Source organism: Schistocerca nitens, chromosome 5, assembly GCF_023898315.1.
Source record: "Schistocerca nitens isolate TAMUIC-IGC-003100 chromosome 5, iqSchNite1.1, whole genome shotgun sequence".
Classification (NCBI taxonomy): domain Eukaryota; kingdom Metazoa; phylum Arthropoda; class Insecta; order Orthoptera; family Acrididae; genus Schistocerca; species Schistocerca nitens.
Window position 1 is genome coordinate 571,181,480 of NC_064618.1, and position 19,883 is coordinate 571,201,362.

The following is a 19,883-nucleotide window of genomic DNA, read 5'->3' on the forward strand; positions in this document are numbered from 1 at the left end:
TGTTTTATTTAATAAGAAGTGCTGCATGTTGTCTCGAGTCCTTGTTTCCTGAGACTAGTATGACCTCCCCCCCCCCCCTAGTTCAGATCCTGGGTACGCCCTTGCCTGGCAGACAAATTAATTTTGATGCTTAATAAGTCTTCTTATCTAAAAGATAATATACGTAGTTAAACTTGCAAAATTTGATGAATACTTTTAGATAGATTGTAAAGTTTCTCTTTCACATAAGTAGCATAATGAAGTATTTACTTTCTGACATAATGAATATTTTCATATTAGACTTTGCTTTAATAACTTGCCACTCAGCTATTATAATGACTGGAACAGGATCGTACTGTTGGTAATAATGACACTGGAAAAAGATAAGAATTAAAATTAATAAAAACTGTGATGTTCAGTAAATGATTCTACTATTCTGGAAAGTATTTTACATTTCTAAACTTCTGAAATTGCAGTCTTACTTTGAGGTTCAAATGGTTCAAATGGCTCTGAGCACTATGGGACTTAACTTCTGAGGTCATCAGTCCCCTAGAACTTAGGACATCACACACATCCATGCCCGAGGCAGGATTCGAACCTGCGACCGCAGCGGTCGCGCGTTTCCAGACTGTAGCGCCTAGAACCGCTCGGCCACTCCGGTTGGCTTACTTTAGGTGGAGCTGCTTTAGGCTCCATGTTATAATTTGACGACAACAGCTTTAGCCAAGTCTCTTGTTCCATTTACGAGCAGAATTGAATATATTTGAGCACACAGTACTTTTATTCCATTAATACTCTGGAAACAAGTCTCAAATAAACATTGAACTGTGGCCTATACCTCTGGGAACTCATTCTGCTCACAAAGACTTTTGTCGAACATTTTCTCAGCATGAAGTTGACACACTACATTTTGTGCACACTTTCACAGTTATTCACGTCTGACCTCACTTACTGTTAACTTGTGTCTCCCTTTGCTGTGCACACTCTCACATCCTGATAGCATCTTTGGTTAGTGCTTGTCGTTAACGTAGCAGAGATCCTGACTATGCCTGCGTGTCAACTATATTGCTTCCAACATTGTTTTTAAATAGTTTGTAATTAATTTACTTTACAAACCCTTAAAAATTTTATATAGACAAGAAAATGATAAATTATATACAATTATAGTACGAAAATATTATCTAAAAACAAAAAGAATTAGTACGATAATTATGAAGTACTGCGTTGTTGTGTTATATGTGTCCCACATTTCATTGATCTGTAGTGACAAGAAGAGAGCAAAGAAATGTGTAGAAACTGCACCACAGTTGTCTGTATGTTTCATGTGTTGTCTGTACTTGTAATAATTCTAAAAATACACATGCATTTCAGGATAATTTTACAAAGAAAAATTCCTTCCTTGCTAAGTAAATACATTGTGAAGTATTGGCATAAAAGTTGTTGCTTGCCACAAAAATCATAGACTGTAAGATTCTGTTAGATAAGTAAACAAACATTGATATATACATAAGGCATAAAATCGTAACGCCAAAAATCCTAATTGTTACTCTTACTCTTATACTGGCCACACAAACTGCAGCAAGTCCTTGGCCTCACTCACTGGCAGTATCAGTGGCATCTTTCCTTCAACTTCTCCATCCATTACAGTCTTTATTACCGCGTTCTCCCATCTCCTCCTCACATGTCCATACCATCTTAGTCTGTTAATTTTCACGCTCGCCACTGCAGTGTGTATAATTGTCTGAGTTCTCTGTTTTTCCTTATTCTCCACTGTTCATTTTCTTTCACTGGTCCATATATTTTTCTCAGTACTTCATTTTCAGAACTGATGAGTTTTTCTCTGTTTTCTTTGACAGGGCCCATGCCTCACTTGCATAGCACACCACTAGCTTGATGATGGTCTGACATATTCTTATTTTTGGCTGCCTAGATAGTAACTCCGATCTTATGATGTTGTGCATACCTCCTTGACATCTTCCCCCAGCTTGAATTCTTGTTACTATCTCTTGTTCTATAAGGTTTTGTTGGTTGATGTTGACACCGAGGTACGTAAATGTGTCTGTCTTCTGTATTTTTAGATTTCAGATTTGTTACTGTCTCAAATTATATTTACATGTGTAACATTTTGTTAGTCACACTGTGACGTTAATTTAACTTAAGCACATACTCAACATTGTTCTTATTTTTAATACCATATTAAATTTTTCATTAATTAATTGCTTAGTGAGCCAAAAGTTATTAGTGTCTGTCACAGCAATATACATGTACCTGTTTATACAATAATGTAATTCAGCGTTGACGAGTGCGCCCAAGAGAATATTTCTGTCTTTGACAAAGAATTTGTCAAGCTTTTGATCATATAAGTAGTTTACTCTGTTATGCATAGTATTTCAAATACTTAACTTTTCCTTAAAGGAAAAGTAATTATTTCAGCAGCATCTCATGTACTTCCTCTAATGTATCGACATTTTCTAAACATTTTTCACTTAATGTGTTCATTCATCACTTACTAACTTATTTTACATTGGCAACATTTTGTTCAATCCGAAACTGATACAAAATGTATCAGTACTTCTGAATCTACACTTCACATACGTTATTAATTCGTTTAAAGCTAACAATTACTGTACTAATCAAGTTTCTTTTGATAATGTACACGACTAGCCATTAAAATTGCTACACCACGAACATGACGTGCTACAGACGCGAAATTTAACCGACAGGAAGAAGATGCTGTGATATGCAAATGATTAGCTTTTCAGAGCATTCACGCAGGGTTGGCGCCGGTGGTGACACCTACAACGTGCTGACATGAGGAAAGTTTCCAACCGATTTCTCATACACAAACAGCAGTTGACCGGCGTTGCCTGGTGAAACGTCGTTGTGATGCCTCGTGTAAGAAGGAGAAATGCGTACCATCACGTTTCCGACTTTGATAAAGGTCGAATTGTAGCCTATCGCGATTGCGGTTCATCGTATCGTGACATTGCTGCTCGCGTTGATCGAGATATACTCACTGTTAGCAGAATATGGAATCGGTGGGTTCAAGAGGGTAATACGGAACGCCATGCTGGATCCCAACGGCCTCGTATCACTAGCAGTTGACATGACAGGCATCTTATCCGCATGGTTGTAACGGATCGTGCAGCCACGTCTCGATCCCTGAGTCAACAGATGGGGACGTTTGCAAGATAACAACCATCTGCACGAACAGTTCGACGACGTTTGCAACAGCATACTATCAGCTCGGAGACCATGGCTGCGGTTACCCTTGACGCTGCATCACAGACAGCAGCGCATGCGATGGTGTACTCAACGACGAACCTGCGTGCGCGAAAGGCAAAGCGTCATTTTTTCGGATGAATCCAGGTTCTGTTTACAGCATCATGATGGTCACATCCGTGTTTGGCGACATCAAGCTGAACGCACATTGGAAGCGTGTGTTCGTCATCGCCATACTGGCGTATCACCCGTCGTGATGGTATGGGGTGCCATTGGTTACACGACTCGGTCACCTCTTGTTCGAATGGTTCAAATGGCTCTGAGCACTATGGGACTCAACTGCTGAGGTCATTAGTCCCCTAGAACTTAGAACTAGTTAAACCTACCTAACCTAAGGACATCACAAACATCCATGCCCGAGGCAGGATTCGAACCTGCGACCGTAGCGGTCTTGCGGTTCCAGACTGCAGCGCCTTTAACCGCACGGCCACTTCGGCCGGCTCCCTCTTGTTCGCATTGACGGCACTTTGGACAGTGGACGTTACCTTTCAGATGTGTTACGACCCGTGGCTCTACCCTTCATTCGATCCCTGCGAAACTTTACATTTCAGCAGGATAATGCACGATCGAATGTTCCAGGTCCTGTACGGGCCTTTCTGGATACAAAAAATGTTCGACTACTGCCCTGGCTAGCACATTCTCCAGATCTCTAACCAATTGAAAACGTCTGGTCAATGGTGGCCGAGCAACTGGCTCGTCACAATACGCCAGTCACTACTCTTGATGAACTGTGGTATCGTGTTGAAGCTGCATGGGCAGCTGTACCTGTACACGCCACCCAAGCTCTGTTTGACTCAATGCCCAGGCGTATGAAGGCCGTTATTACAGCCAGAGGTGGTTGTTCTGGGTACTGATTTCTCAGGATCTATGCACCCAAATTGCGTGAAAATGTAATCACATGTCAGTTCTAGGATAATATATATGTCCAATGAATAGCCGTTTATCATCTGCAATTCTTCTTGGTGTAGCAATTTTAATGGCCAGTAGTGTAGTAAGAAAACTTGAAAATGTTTTGCTTCGTAGCTAACATAACAGCCATTACAGCAAGGAGCTGTTTGCTCTTTACTAAAATCTTTTTATGAATAATGTTGGTCGAAAACTTCATAAAATTGATTTATTTCTACATACCATATCATATGTTAAACACTTCAGTCGTTTGTGCATAAAATTACTTAGTACACACAGCCAGTAATTTCTGCTGTGACAACGTTTCAGCTCTACAGTGTCACACACATATAGTATTCCATAGAAGACTGCTAGTTGAGATCCTTTTCATGTCTTTTAATACTCACTTCAGCAAGCTTTCACATTTTTCCTTTTTTTTTGTGAAATATCCGGGTCGTGGGTGGCAGGAAGATATGAGATTAGTGATTCCCTCTTTATAACATTATTCCAAATTTTAAAAGTAAATTGAGTTCCATTATGGAATAATACTGATTTCAGCTTCCCAAGTTTTATGTAACACTGTTTTAGCGTAGCTACACGTAAAATACTACGTGTAGCTCAACGAATTTGGAAAAGGTGTCTAGCGCTACCAATATGTATGTGAAACTACTAAAGTTCATGGGTAACAGTCCGCATAATTGGTAGCTAATATTCGTAATACATCTATGTTGAAAACGTTGCATTGGATCACAGTCACTCATATTGGTCACTTGTACTTTTTGACGCCTATGATACGTTCATATCCACTCAGTTACCTTTCTCATTACGCTGTTCAAAGTCACTGACTCTGCTGCTGTCATATCTACGCAACTTTTCAGTCCACAATGGCCAAAACGTATATGACAATAGTTTATCAGGTCAGACACTTATTTGACTGGCCGACATACACGCCACTCTTCTCTACTCTCATTCTTTCACAATGGTAGTATATGTCATATAGTATTCTCTTAACTTCACACAGTCACTGTCTGTGACGTAAGACTTCATCTTAATTAACTTCAAACACTCATCCTCATTCTGATGGTGGCACATGCCTTTACGTACATTCTTTATTTTCCTTCTCTCTTGCCCGCATCTCGTGGTCGTGCGGTAGCGTTCTCGCTTCCCACGCCCGGGTTCCCGGGTTCGATTCCCGGCGGGGTCAGGGATTTTCTCTGCCTCGTGATGGCTGGGTGTTGTGTGCTGTCCTTAGGTTAGTTAGGTTTAAGTAGTTCTAAGTTCTAGGGGACTGATGACCATAGATGTTAAGTCCCATAGTGCTCAGAGCCATTTGAACCATTTGAACCTTCTCTCTTTGACATCTTCTAAATACTTTATTTTAAACTTTTCCTCTTTATTACGTTTGCTGACTGAATTATTAGAATCACATAGTAATAAAGACAATGTGTCAGTGACGCGATTGTCTACACCTCTTACGTAACATATTTCATATTCAAATTCTTGTGTAAATAAAAACCATGTTGTCAATCTGCTGCGGAGGAGACACCACTTCTTTAAAAACATAAGGGTCTTATGAACAGTATGAACCAGAACTTTGCGTCTCCACAAAAATCCTTTCATTCTTTCAAAACCCTAAAGAGTCGCTAAGGCTTTCTTCTCAGAAAATGTGTAATTTTACACGTACTTAGTGTTCTACTCGCTGAAGCTATTGTACGATGCTTTTCGTTTTCTTATTCCTGTGCTTCTTGGAATATATGAACTGTGATGCCTTAGTTGCAAGAATTTGTTCTCATATGGAATGGTAAAATCAAATGAGGGTGATATAAAACTTGATCTTTCATGAGAACTTCCTTAAACTTCGGCACTTGACTGCCCCCACCAAATACTATCTCCTTTAGCAAATGACTTGAATATGGATCATTGGAAACTTGCCCCTCCATGAATTTGTGATAAAATTTGCATAGTCCTAGAAACAATTTTCATTGTTTTCTTGTTTTTGGAGGTGAGCAGGTTGGTATTGCTTCTGCCTTATGAGGGCCTTTAGTTATCTTATGTCTTTATAAGAAGGGTTAAAATTGTAATTCTCATTTCACAAATTTGTATTTCTTTATTTTTAGTGTCATTCCACCACTTCTAAATTCATGGAAAACTTCGTTCATTAATCGCGATGTTCTTCCCACAAACAAGTTTCTATCGGTAAATCATCGACATAGACTGTAATTCTAGCAGTCGGTTCATTTACCAATACGCTATTGAGAGCACACTGATATGTTCCATCCAAGAAAAATAACGTTATACTGATTGCATTTTCCGGTTAAGAGAAAAACCATAAATTTTCTCGATTCCTGTTCCAAAGGAATTTGCCAGCAGCCCCCGTCAGATCTAAACTTATCACTTACTGCACATTATGAAATTTCTGCAACATCTCATCTAAACATTCTGGACAATCTGTCTCACGTTTAACAGCTTTCTTCATTGTACATGTCTCTGTCATCACTGTAACTCTACCATCCTCTTTAGTTGCCGCAATTAGTGGATTATTTCACTGGCTCTTATATCCTTCGTCATATCGTCACTCTTCCATTTCGTCTACTTCGTTTTGCACTGTCTCTTTCTTAGATCACTGTATCTGATACCGATCCACATCAAATGGCTCATGTGATACAGTTTCTGTTTTATACTCATAATTGCAGTGTGTTTCTGGTTAATCTGTAAATAGTTGTTTATATTGAATCAGAATATCGTACAAAACTTCTCAGTTTCGTGATGATTCCAGAACTTGGTCTAGTATGTCTGCAATTCATCCTTTACACAGGAAATCTCATTAAGGTTCTGAACATGACAGTACTCTGCTCTATTACCTAACCCATTACATTATGACTAGTCACAGTCGTTTTTACTCATTGTCAGCTATTTCATTTACTTCATCAAAATTGACTTCAACTTTTATTACAGTCAACGATCACTTGTGTTTTAATCGATCCATTTTTCCATGCTCAGTTGAAGTATTACTAAAAGTCTGTGTTCAAAAGTAGCACCTTGGTCGAAAAAACGCTCGAAAATTTGTGACTTGATGGGATAACTATATAGATAGCTATTAATTGCACGGCTATAACGGGCATTTCAACTACATCAGGTTTTGTTTTAAAATGTTCGTAAAACGATTGAGATATAACAGTGGTTTGACTCCCACTGTCTGCCAGAACCTGAGTTGCCTTGAATATTGTTAGGGAATTTTCTATGCAGTATATGTAACAGATGTTCTGCTATTAAAAGATGTTTTAGATACCCAACCTTGCTGATAGTTGTCCACAGTAAGATCTCGTATTATTTTCTCTGCCTGTTCGATATGGAGGAGCATTCAGGAATTCCTGATACACAGTCGGAAAAAAACTAGTACACCTGGAAAGAGGACATCGATTTTGATCCGATGACGGCATATTCTAACTTGGAGGATAGTAGATGTACTGATAATGATAACAATGGTTTCAACGTCGTCCACCAACGGAAAGCGTAGTGGCATAGCTACCAGAGCGCCACCTGTTGTTTACCCTTTAATAGGAATGCTTACAGCCAGAAGGCTCAGTTTGGTGCAATCGTGTGAAGCAGACAGGCAAGCACGCCAGAGAAATACATCAGTGCTTCCTACCCCCAAATGAGCGAGTTTGAAACGAGACATACTGAGGGCCTTCCGAGTGGTTTCATGGTCCTTTTGGGGAATTACCACACAATTTGTACATGTTGCGTCAATTTTGCAACAATACTGGTATCAGTGGTCACGTGAACGTTCTCACGCCGTAGATGAGAGCACAGACGCCGGCCAGGATCGTCGTATTGTGAGGGCAGCAGTGGCAGATCGTACAGCCACCACAGCACAAATGGGAGGACGTGAACCAAGACGTGTCAACACGAACTGTTGGGAACCGGTTACTGGTTGTGGGACTATGGGCATGCACACCTCTAGCCCGTCTTCCGCTCACGCCACAGCATCACCGTGCACGGCTCCACTGGTGCCGTCAGAGTATCACTTGGAAGATGGAATAGTGCGTCGTGGTCTTCAGCGATGGAAGTGCGTTGTGCCTGCATGGATGTGATGGTCGTTTGCGTGTACGACGTAGATCTCGTGAACGCTGTCTTGTAGATTCGATTCGTCCAAGACACACTGGCCTCATCCCAGGCATTATGGTCTGACGTGCGCAAACCTACAACTGTCACTCACCAGTGATGTTTCTGGAGGGGACGCTAACTAATTCTCGGTACGTGCAGAATTTTGGCAGACCCGTGATCCGTTGTTCCAACAGGAAAATGCTCATCCACACACTGCCCGTGAAACTCAACTTACTCTGCAAGACGTGCAGCAACTTTTTTGGCCAACACGATCTCTATAATGACGATGATGAGGCCCCATACTCCGAGGACCGTAAGGGACGATGCGGGAGACCCGCACCCGCAAGGTCCTAGCGGAGGTGGTTTGCCATTGCCTTCCTCCGACCGTAATTGGGATGAATGATGATGATGATGATGACGATACAACAACACCCAGTCATCTCGAGGCAGGAAAAATCCCTGACCCCGCAGGGAATCGAACCCGGGAACCCGTGCGCACGATCTCTGTACTTGCCTCAAATCGAGAATGTGTGGGATATGATGAGACGAGAACTGGGTTGTGCGACACGTCAGCGAAGAGCTCTTGCAGAACTGCGTGAACATATCAGGCAGGCGTGGAATAACGTATCCAAGAACAGTTTTCGCAGTCTGTACGATCGAATGGATGCCAGCTGTATTGAACTCGTACTAATATGGGTATTTCAGCATGGGTCGATACCTGGTACCTCAGAACCGCTTATACTATAGATCCGTAAATGTAATCATTGCATGTACTCCATATGCAATGTTGCAACAATAAACCTTGAGTGAACTGGAAAGCTCTAAAAAGTGTACACTGGTTTTTTTTTTTTTCGGCAATGTATTTCGCTTTTCTCAGTGTGTGACCAGAACTCAGTCTCAAATATACTACAAAATTCTTCTTAGGTTCCGTAATCTTCCACTGCACCACATATCCAGTTACGCTTAAACCTGTTGAGTTTTGTGTGTGCAGTTAATATGTAGTTCTTTTCAGAGAATGTTCAAGGAATCAATTTCCGACGCACGTCCTTAAATGACAGTGGGTAGATTTTTCCCGTCAGATCTAGCTTTTGATATTCTCTAGACCTTCAACATTCTTATTTATTTATGATGTATCGCATTTCAAACTTTCTGCAGCTTCGTTTATAAGGTCAGTGGTCTGTTGGTCTATGTTACTCTCTCAGATTTGGCTTAGACCATGAAAGTCTGTATTAATTGTAATTACAATACCGGACAAGCTGTCAACTGCTGTCTGGAAACTTTGTGACAGCACTTTCTGTTTGCTTGAACTTGTCCATTCAAAATGTCTACAGATTGATTCGGTTCAATAAGAATATCCTTGCTTGTGGTTCCTTGCTTTTCGCAGACGATCCTAATTTCATGATTAATTTTCTCCGCAAGGTTATGACAAACAATTACTTGAGCATTAGCATACAACTCCAGCTTGTCGTTAATTTCTTTAACTTTATTGTCCATTAATTCATTCAAATAATGTGTTACATGGTTTAATTTATTACTCATCGATTAGTTCATTCTGCTTTCCATTGACAGTATTTCCCTTTTTAATTCACATTTTATTGGTTTATTTGAAGAATCTATCTTACTGTTCATCACTTTGTGCATTTTATGGGTTAAAGCATGTATTAATATACCATTCACCATTTGAAACATTTGCATTATTGCGTCATAATCGCATATCTCATTCGATACTGGATCTGCTTCATTTTGATCACTGAGTATAATATAGGTAATTTGTGACTGGCCGTTCCGAACTTCCCTGATCAATATCTGTAAGTTCTTGTTTTATCATTGTGTGATTTACGTCTTCCATAACTGGTGGCTTATTTTTCTTGCTGTTGCTATATGGCTCTCCGTTAAAAATTCCTGAGCTCGCCTCGTACCTTTATACTAATTCTTCTGGTTAATGCGAACCCGAGACAGTACGATTAAACGTAAAACACGAATAACACAAAATGCACATGTTTTTACCAGAAATCAGTTTTTATCAGAAAACTGATTTTCGATAATAACCTCGTTTATCCAATCCTTCTGAATCCGAATTTTATTTAGTACAGTAACAGTGGCAACACTCGACGACGTCAGTTATTCAGTTTAAATTCAGCCAACTGCCATTTAGCGGATCTTGACACAGTGCCAGTTAATGCAGAGTTATAGAGAACTGTACTACCTCCATTTGTTGAAAATGTAAAATTGCATCGAATATAAAGTAGATGGTACTGTGTAAGGACAAAAAGTTAGCGGCTCTGCATAGGCTGATAATGGGGAAGTGTTGAGAAACTACACTCCTGGAAATGGAAAAAAGAACACATTGACACCGGTGTGTCAGACCCACCATACTTGCTCCGGACACTGCGAGAGGGCTGTACAAGCAATGATCACACGCACGGCACAGCGGACACACCAGGAACCGCGGTGTTGGCCGTCGAATGGCGCTAGCTGCGCAGCATTTGTGCACCGCCGCCGTCAGTGTCAGCCAGTTTGCCGTGGCATACGGAGCTCCATCGCAGTCTTTAACACTGGTAGCATGCCGCGACAGCGTGGACGTGAACCGTATGTGCAGTTGACGGACTTTGAGCGAGGGCGTATAGTTGGCATGCGGGAGGCCGGGTGGACATACCGCCGAATTGCTCAACACGTGGGGCGTGAGGTCTCCACAGTACATCGATGTTGTCGCCAGTGGTCGGCGGAAGGTGCACGTGCCCGTCGACCTGGGACCGGACCGCAGCGACGCACGGATGCACGCCAAGACCGTAGGATCCTACGCAGTGCCGTAGGGGACCGCACCGCCACTTCCCAGCAAATTAGGGACACTGTTGCTCCTGGGGTATCGGCGAGGACCATTCGCAACCGTCTCCATGAAGTTGGGCTACGGTCCCGCACACCGTTAGGCCGTCTTCCGCTCACGCCCCAACATCGTGCAGCCCGCCTCCAGTGGTGTCGCGACAGGCGTGAATGGAGGGACGAATGGAGACGTGTCGTCTTCAGCGATGAGAGTCGCTTCTGCCTTGGTGCCAATGATGGTCGTATGCGTGTTTGGCGCCGTGCAAGTGAGCGCCACAATCAGGACTGCATACGACCGAGGCACACAGGGCCAACACCCGGCATCATGGTGTGGGGAGCGATCTCCTACACTGGCCGTACACCACTGGTGATCGTCGAGGGGACACTGAATAGTGCACGGTACATCCAAACCGTCATCGAACCCATCGTTCTACCATTCCTAGACCGGCAAGGGAACGTGCTGTTCCAACAGGACAATGCACGTCCGCATGTATCCCGTGCCACCCAACGTGCTCTAGAAGGTGTAAGTCAACTACCCTGGCCAGCAAAATCTCCGGATCTGTCCCCCATTGAGCATGTTTGGGACTGGATGAAGCGTCGTCTCACGCGGTCTGCACGTCCAGCACGAACGCTGGTCCAACTGAGGCGCCAGGTGGAAATGGCATGGCAAGCCGTTCCACAGGACTACATCCAGCATCTCTACGATCGTCTCCATGGGAGAATAGCAGCCTGCATTGCTGCGAAAGGTGGATATACACTGTACTAGTGCCGACATTGTTCATGCTCTGTTGCCTGTGTCTATGTGCCTGTGGTTCTGTCAGTGTGATCATGTGATGTATCTGACCCCAGGAATGTGTCAATAAAGTTTCCCCATCCTGGGACAATGAATTCACGGTGTTCTTATTTCAGTTTCCAGGAGTGTATATCGTTGAAGCATTTGTGAAGTTTCCAGTAGGCTCACACGTTGTTGTTAATGACGTAGATGACAGGTTGCTACAGGATATGATTTCTGATTACGAAATTATCGCCATTTGATCGCTTGGTGATAATGATGATAGTGATGTTGTATTAACCAAAGTTGGTGTTCAATCTGAGGACATTGCGATACAAACGCATGCCACAACGCAGGTGGAAAAAACAATCATTTATTTGGAACGCCAGGCGGAAAATACTTCGTCCGAAATTTTGCTGGTGATACGACTGTGTGATCCTGCTGCCAATAAACAACATACTAACTGCCAATAAACAACATACTAATCGGGCTGACAAGAAACTCACTGGTTATTTCATTGTATAGGTGGTCTGATAAGTCTGCTTAAAATGCAAGAAGAAATGTTTGTCTCGTAAACATATCACGTTACTTCTCGACATAGTCTCCTTTGAGGGAAATGCACTTGGTCCAATGATCCTCCAACCATTTCATTTCATCGGAAAAATAGGTTCTGTCAAATTCTGCAACTTATTCGTTGACTGCAACCATCACTTCACCGTTTGATGAAAATTTCTTCCGAGCTAGTGAAAGTTTCAAGTTAGAGAACAGATCAGATCACGCACTTTCGCTTTTGTTATCGCTGATGTGTAGGATGGCACATTATTCTGGTGAAAGAGCACATTTTTCGTGGCAGCCCTGATTTTCTTTTGTCAACACAAGTTGTAAACGGCCCAGCAACGAAGCAAACTAGGGTACAGTTATGGTTCAGCCTTTTGCGAAGTAATTTATGACGGTTGATCCTTGGGAAGCCCAAAAAACAGTTGCCACCACCTTACCAGCTGACATAATGACCTTAGCTTCCTTCGGCGCAGTTTCACCAGCCTTTAGATTCTGTTAATTGTTTTCCTTAGTGACGACGTTATCTGGACGTCCAGAGCGCTCCTCGTCTATGGTGACTGTCAGACTACGTTTAAATCCATTAATCCAAAAGAAAATGGAGAAGAAGCAGCCCGTGTGAACTTCATCCAGTTCTGTTTTGATTTATGCGGCAGTCTAATCCCTCAAATGAAAATTTTAATAACAGCAAGAAACTCGGTTTTCTCAATTTTCAATCGCAGTCGACACACTGACCAATTCAAACGGCTGTCAGCGGTAAACTGCTGGCTGAGCATTGTTGAAATTCCTTATATGATGCTTGGAATAATCAAGTTTACCAACCATGAAAGGCGTAAGTAAAATATTCCATTCATTCATGGAAATTTACCAGACTTATCAAACGATCATTGTGAAACTCGTTTTAGTTTTTCAGTATTTCGTGATAATTTAGGTGAAAATAATGTATAATGTGTATTTACATGAAAATAAATACAATGCGTGCGTAAAATGCAAGTCATTCTAATATTTTCTGAATTACCGGATTATACGGATTTTCGATGATCCGGATTACCTACACTACCACTATGTTTACAAAACATACTACAGACTGCTTTTGAAAGTCGACTACCTTATTTACACTTCTTCAGTCGAAAGATCCAGACACATATTACTGGGCATTAATCTGTCTTATGACCATCCCTCGCCTTTATGACGGCTTGAACTCTGCAGGGGACACCTTCAGTGAGATGTTTGAATGTCTGTGGAGGACGGTGACCGCCCATTCCTCCTCAGAACCGAATGCAGAGAAGGTAGTGGACTTGGGGTATGCAGCGAGGCTCACTTTATAATTCATCCCGAAGTCCTCCATTGGGTTCACGTCGGGACTCTGGTTAGGTCAGTACATTTCAGGAACGTTATTGTCCACAAACCACGGCCTCACAGACGCCTTATGATATCTTACATTGTCATGCTCATACTGTCGTGGTCTCTGAACTGTTCCTGTGCTGTATGCAATATAAAGTGCTGTTAAATGTGTTCATATCGTTCCGCATTTATCATTTTCTTAAGGGTAACAGGCTAACCTCATCCTTAGAATAAAAAAAAATACCTAAACACCACCTCCTCCGTACTTCGCTGTTGGCGCTACGCACGACGACAGGTAACGTTCTTCAGGCATTTGCGAAACGCAAAACTTTCCATCAGATTGCCGCAGGGTATAGCGTGATTCATTATTCCAAGTCGCTCGTTTCCAGTCATACACTATCCAGTGGCGTCTCTCTTTACACCACCTGAATAATCGCTTAGCACTGACCACAGAAACCTTATGAGGATCTCTCGACCACTGTCCTTTATTGTTTTAACTCCTTACGCACACGGACTGATGGTAGCACTTTGGAGGTCCCGAGTAATACTTTGCATGGATTTAATATAATTTTTACATCTACCCTCTGCAATACTCCACGACCGCTGTCGGTCAGGCCGTGAGGTCTGCGCCTGTTCTTGGTTTACCTCAGTTTGTTCTTTTGCATTTCCATTCCTCAGTCATATCTTCAGTTGTCTACTTGGCAGCTTTAGAATGGTTGACATATCCGTGATGGTATTGTTACTCAGGTGACATCCAGCGCCTAGTCCACATTCGAAGTGTTCCGCATTACAAATAGGTATCCAGATACTATTCATCAGTTAGTGTATGTGCTACACCCTGGAAACGACCGATTGGAAATTAGCGACCCTTAGCTCCTAGGGAAACGATCCAGACAATAGACAGAAAAACGACCGCGAACATGTAACAAGGACGGAGTGCCCGAATGTACCGGAAGATGAAATGGGAAACAACGGAAAATATTTCTGGCTGTCCGACAGTGAGACTGGGACCCGAGTCGTCTTCCGACGCTGTAACATCAGTCACATGCATAATACTGTATTCTAGACGATAAGACGATAACATTCCTTCTAATAATAACAAGATAATACTACAAGCCTCATTTATAATTTTTACAAATATCGCTGAACCATGTTCGCCTGACCTGCAAAGTAGATTGCAAACGAGATAATCTGCGCCTGGATAATCGGGAGTTTGCGATGTGTGAACTACGGTTGTTGTTCTTGATCTGTGGTACCATGACACCGCCAATAACTTGTATAAGTGACCCATGGATGAATAGAACCGCTAATACTACTACGAGGGGCGTTCAACAAGTAATGCAACACATTTCTTTTTCTCGGCCAATTTCGGTTTTAAAAAAATGCAGAATTTATTGTGAGACATTGTAGAATATTCCCGCTTCATCCCCTATAGTTTCATGAAGTTGTCATAGGTGGCAGGTCTATATGTAACCTTCAAAATGGAGACCATAACGGAGACACTTTCCAAGGAGAGAGCTGTCGCTGCGTTTCTTTTGGCGGAAAACCAGAGCATCGTAGATACTCGTAGGCGCTTGCAGAATGTCTACAGAGATCTCGATGTGAAGGAAAGAACCTTGAGTCATTGGGGAAGGCGTCTGTCATCATCGCAACAAGGTCTTGCAGACCTGTCCGATCTCCCGCGTGCCGACCGGCTGCACACAGCTTCCTTTTTGAACGTGCGGACACGCTCATTCGAGGTGATCAAAGTTCACAATCAAACACCTCCCTGAATAACTGAACGTAGCTGTTGGTAGCGCTGACACACTCGTCAACCATTTGGGTTATCAGAGGCGTGTGCCCGCTTCCGACTTCCATCTGTTTACGGAGGAGAAGGAAGAGATATGTCCGCAGCTCGTGGTCGTGCGGTGGCGTTCTCGCTTCCCACGCCCGGGTTCGATTCCCGGCGGGGTCAGGGATTTTCTCTGCCTCGTGATGACTGGGTGTTGTGTGATGTCCTTAGGCTAGTTAAGTTTAAGTAGTTCTAAGTTCGCCGGCCGCGGTGGTCTCGCGGTTCTAGGCGCGCAGTCCGGAACCGTGCGACTGTTACGGTCGCAGGTTCGAATCCTGCCTCGGGCATGGATGTGTGTGATGTCCTTAGGTTAGTTAGGTTTAATTAGTTCTAAGTTCTAGGGGACTAATGACCACAGCAGTTGAGTCCCATAGTGCTCAGAGCCATTTGAACCATTTTTTAGTTCTAAGTTCTAGGGGACTGATGACCATCGATATTAAGTCCCATAGTGCTCAGAGCCATTTGAACTGCCGTCCCGAGTGCGAGACTTCAGCGTGAGACTGTCGGACAGGTACAAGGAGCGCGCCGTGGAGCTGTCGCGCGCCCTCAGAGACTGGCGGACGCCGCCCCTGGAGACGGCCGTCTTCTGGTCGGAGTACGTGCTGCGCCACGGCGGCGCCCCCCACCTGCGCTCGGCCGCGGTGGATGCTCCGCTCCCCCAGTACCTGCTGCTCGATGTGCTGGCTGCATTCGCGGTAGCAGTCGCCTCCATCCTGCTGTGCTGCCGCCTCCTCACCAGGAGAGTTACTACACTGTGCAGGGGCTCTCCCGACAAGCTGAAGGCGCACTAGCTCCACCACACATACCAGTGCTCGTGTGAACCGCAAGGCGATTTTGTTGACGAGAGTGTGTCGCTTCCTGGACATTTCTGTCGGCAGTCATTCATCCTTTTTTCTCACTCACTTTGGACGACGGTTCAATCCCGTCTCCGGCCATCCTGATTTAGGTTTTCCGTGATTTCCCTAAATCGCTTCAGGCAAATGCCGGGATGGTTCCTTTGAAAGGGCACGGCCGATTTCCTTCCCCATCCTTTCCTCACCCGAGCTTGCGCTCCGTCTCTAATGACCTCGTTGTCGACGGGACGTTAAACACTAATCTCCTCCTCCTCCTCCTCACTTTGGATATACCGCAGGAAAACGTTGACATAAGTCCCTCTTTTATAAATGTACGATTTTTACCATTTGTAGTCGTCTTAGAACTGCGTTTCTCTTCCTTCCATCACTAGAATTCTTTATGTCACTCTCGTAGTCAATCATTATCCTCTTAAGGGATTAATTTCATAACTCAGCCGAAATTTTGCTGAATTCTACGCAGATTCAGATATTTTCCCGACGATGTGTGATTTTAAGGCTTCTGAAATGCCGTCTTGTCTATCTAGTCAGGCTGTCGCTGTTTTAAACTAAAAATGAAGTCACAAACTATTATGTTAACCTATTGTTCAATGAGTTCAGGCGTTCGTAAAGTTTTAGCCTTGTGTTTTTTAATCTGTTTCTGTGTTTCTGTGCAAATCTTTGTTCTTTCTCTTGTTCCAGGTGTTTTCGTTATTCTTCTTCGGCCTCTTAATTTTCCTTTCATTTTTTTCTTTTCACATTTTCAACTTAAGGTACTCTCATCCACACAATATCTCTGACTTAATTACTGCTTCAATACATTCAGCTACGCCAGAAACGATACTAGTAACCCTTTTATGTCAGTTTGTACAGTACTTTCTTAACCTTTCGCTACTGATTATGCCCTCTAGTCCGATGAACTGGATCCGCTCATCTATGAATTTAAATTTGTCAATTCTCTCTTTCTTTCCACATTGTGATCTTGTCCACGGTACATAAATTCAACATGTAACTCCATCAGTAGTTTCTGTAGTCCTGTTTGTGGTTCTTTTTTCCCTCGTATTGCTTCTCCCCACTGTCTTAAGATTTTATGCAGCTTTGAAAAAGCACTGTCGAAAGACCATTGCAGTGAGGAACTCCATTTCTAACTTTGGACGGCTCACTAACTGTTACAGCCTTACTTGTGATCATTTTTTCTCTTTTTTTGTTTTTCTGTATATATTTATTTATTTTTGCATCAGAAATATCGTTTCGTATAGAGAATTACCATTTGTATTCTCCGCCTCTGCTCAGTCATTAATTGAAACCGTGAACGAAGGAAATTCGTGAAATTTACTAAGTAGGACCCTCTGTTTTCCACCAATGCAGTGTTCAAGTGTATTTGTGTCGTGTGGGTGTCCTCATGAGTTGTACTGCCTACTGTTGCTCTGTTATATTTCTTTTTATGGTTGGTTATGGGAATTAAAGCAAGGAAGATGTTGAAATCTGCTGCCAGATCATAGCCTACTCCTGTCAAATTGCACGAAAATAGCCACAAGTTTGAGGCCTTCCAGCGCATGGACGTTTCACCGTCCATATGTTCAGATGCCGTCACTCTACAAAGTATGGTATTGCCCAACACTTCAACACTTTGTTGCTCAAGAGCTGTACACGCGTCAAGTACCATAGATGAGAATTTTACCTGTCACCAAGATTAGAGCAACCTACCTTTGTGTCAGCGCCACAAAAACGCCGCAACAGTCATATCTGCTAGTCAGAGAGGGATGCTCAACATGTTTAATCATTTACCCATGTGCGTAACATCAAACTTGTGTTCCGTAAGGGAAGTGTTGCCAGTCTATAACATAGTAACACCATTACACACAAGCAGCGGACAACAGTAGCTCATACAGAAAAACGCAATGTGTCTGGGATAGTTTTCAGTTGGTTAAAGAGATCAAGCCAATCATGACGTAATGTATTACATTAATCTGTAGCAGAAAACTCATTATTGCTACTAGAGTTGTAAATAAAGCTTATTGTATCTTTTTCGTTGTTTTATTTATATATCTTCCGACGTACTTGCCAAACTACGGAAACCCCTAAAATCTAATTTCAATTTAAAAAATACTTAGGTTTTGGTTAGTTTGAAGCGACAGCTTTTGTGAAGTACATCTTAATTTGAAACGTCCCCTTTAAACAATTCTACACGACTGTGCTTAAACTGACACACAATATTTTTAGCGCAACGCAATCTGACTTTCAATAATCTCTACAAGAGAACGGCCCTGACTAACATTAACCTGTACTTTTCACAAATCACTTACCTCACAAAAATCTTGGTTACTCCCCTTACTGCAATACAGCTAGCGCCACAACTGCCAGCTAAATAAAAGATTCAAACTATGGAAGGCACTAACTACTGATAGGGATAGTTAGCAAATGAAAGATATTACTAGAGAACAAACAATGTATTTACCTTGATATCATCATATATATATATATATAGCAGTTCAAGACAAATTTCAAAACTCCGCCATCTCTCTCTCCACATCCACCACTGCTGGCGGCTCACCTCCAACTGTGCAACGCTACGCGCTGTTCACAGCCAGCTGCCTAACACTACAATGGCGAGTATTACAACAATGCAAAGCAGCCACAGGCTGCACACAGCACAGCCAGTGATTTTCATACAGAGGTGGCGTTACCAAAAAAACCTAAACAGCCTACTTACATAGCCCCCATGCTCCCCACAAAAAATTTTACAAATTTGTTTGGGCACTGGGCAATACATATTTGTTAAAATTTTTCATAATCGTAATTACAATAACAAAGAAATCAAATGCACACACTTATTGATACAATGTTGGTCAAAAGCTAAAATTTTATCACAGTCCATAAAGACAGTCCTGATCATTCATCACATTGCAGTGTTTTTCTCAAAGTCTGAGCAGTAAAAGAAAATGCACATGGAAGTAGTGGATTTCCATGCAGTCTTGAAGAAGTAGCGTTGTCCTTCCAATGGAAAGACAGTGCTGACTCTTGACATGCTGACAGGTAATGGGCCACAACAGAGCAAACCCACAGCGGAGTCAGTCGAAGTTTTGAAGAGTATTGGTGGGTAGGTCATCACAGAGCAGACCCACTGTAGTCCTGGTAGAGATTACGGTATTGGTGGGCCACCAGAGGTGGAGACCCACTGCAGTTCTTGTAGAAATAATGGTAGTGATGGATCATCAAAGATGCAGACCCACTGTAGTCCTTGTAGAGATGGCCAGCAGCCATCCGTTGTGACTGTGCAGGTGCACAATCACCATTGAAGAGTCTTGCGGATAATATAGCAAGTCCATAACCACCACTTGTGCACTCACAAAGTTTTTGGAATTGTCCTTAGAACCAGCAATGCTGTTATCCAGTCCCTTGCTGAATTATTAACACACGTGCAAACACTAACAGTCCCTACTTCTCACATATTGTCCATATACTATGACCAACAGAA

The 19,883-nt window shown here is 42.6% G+C and overlaps 1 protein-coding gene across 2 annotated transcripts in view; it reads left to right on the forward strand.

Annotated features, from left to right (window-relative positions):
- Nucleotides 1-18,404, forward strand: part of LOC126259634 (UDP-glucosyltransferase 2-like) — a 796,919-nt gene extending 778,515 nt beyond the window's left edge. For both annotated transcript variants that reach the window (XM_049956558.1, XM_049956559.1), the window contains one exon: nucleotides 16,087-18,404. In XM_049956558.1, the coding sequence (XP_049812515.1) occupies nucleotides 16,087-16,366 (280 nt within the window). In that variant the 3' untranslated portion in view covers nucleotides 16,367-18,404. The remainder of the gene's footprint in view (nucleotides 1-16,086) is intronic.
- Nucleotides 18,405-19,883: the final 1,479 nt, after the last annotated feature.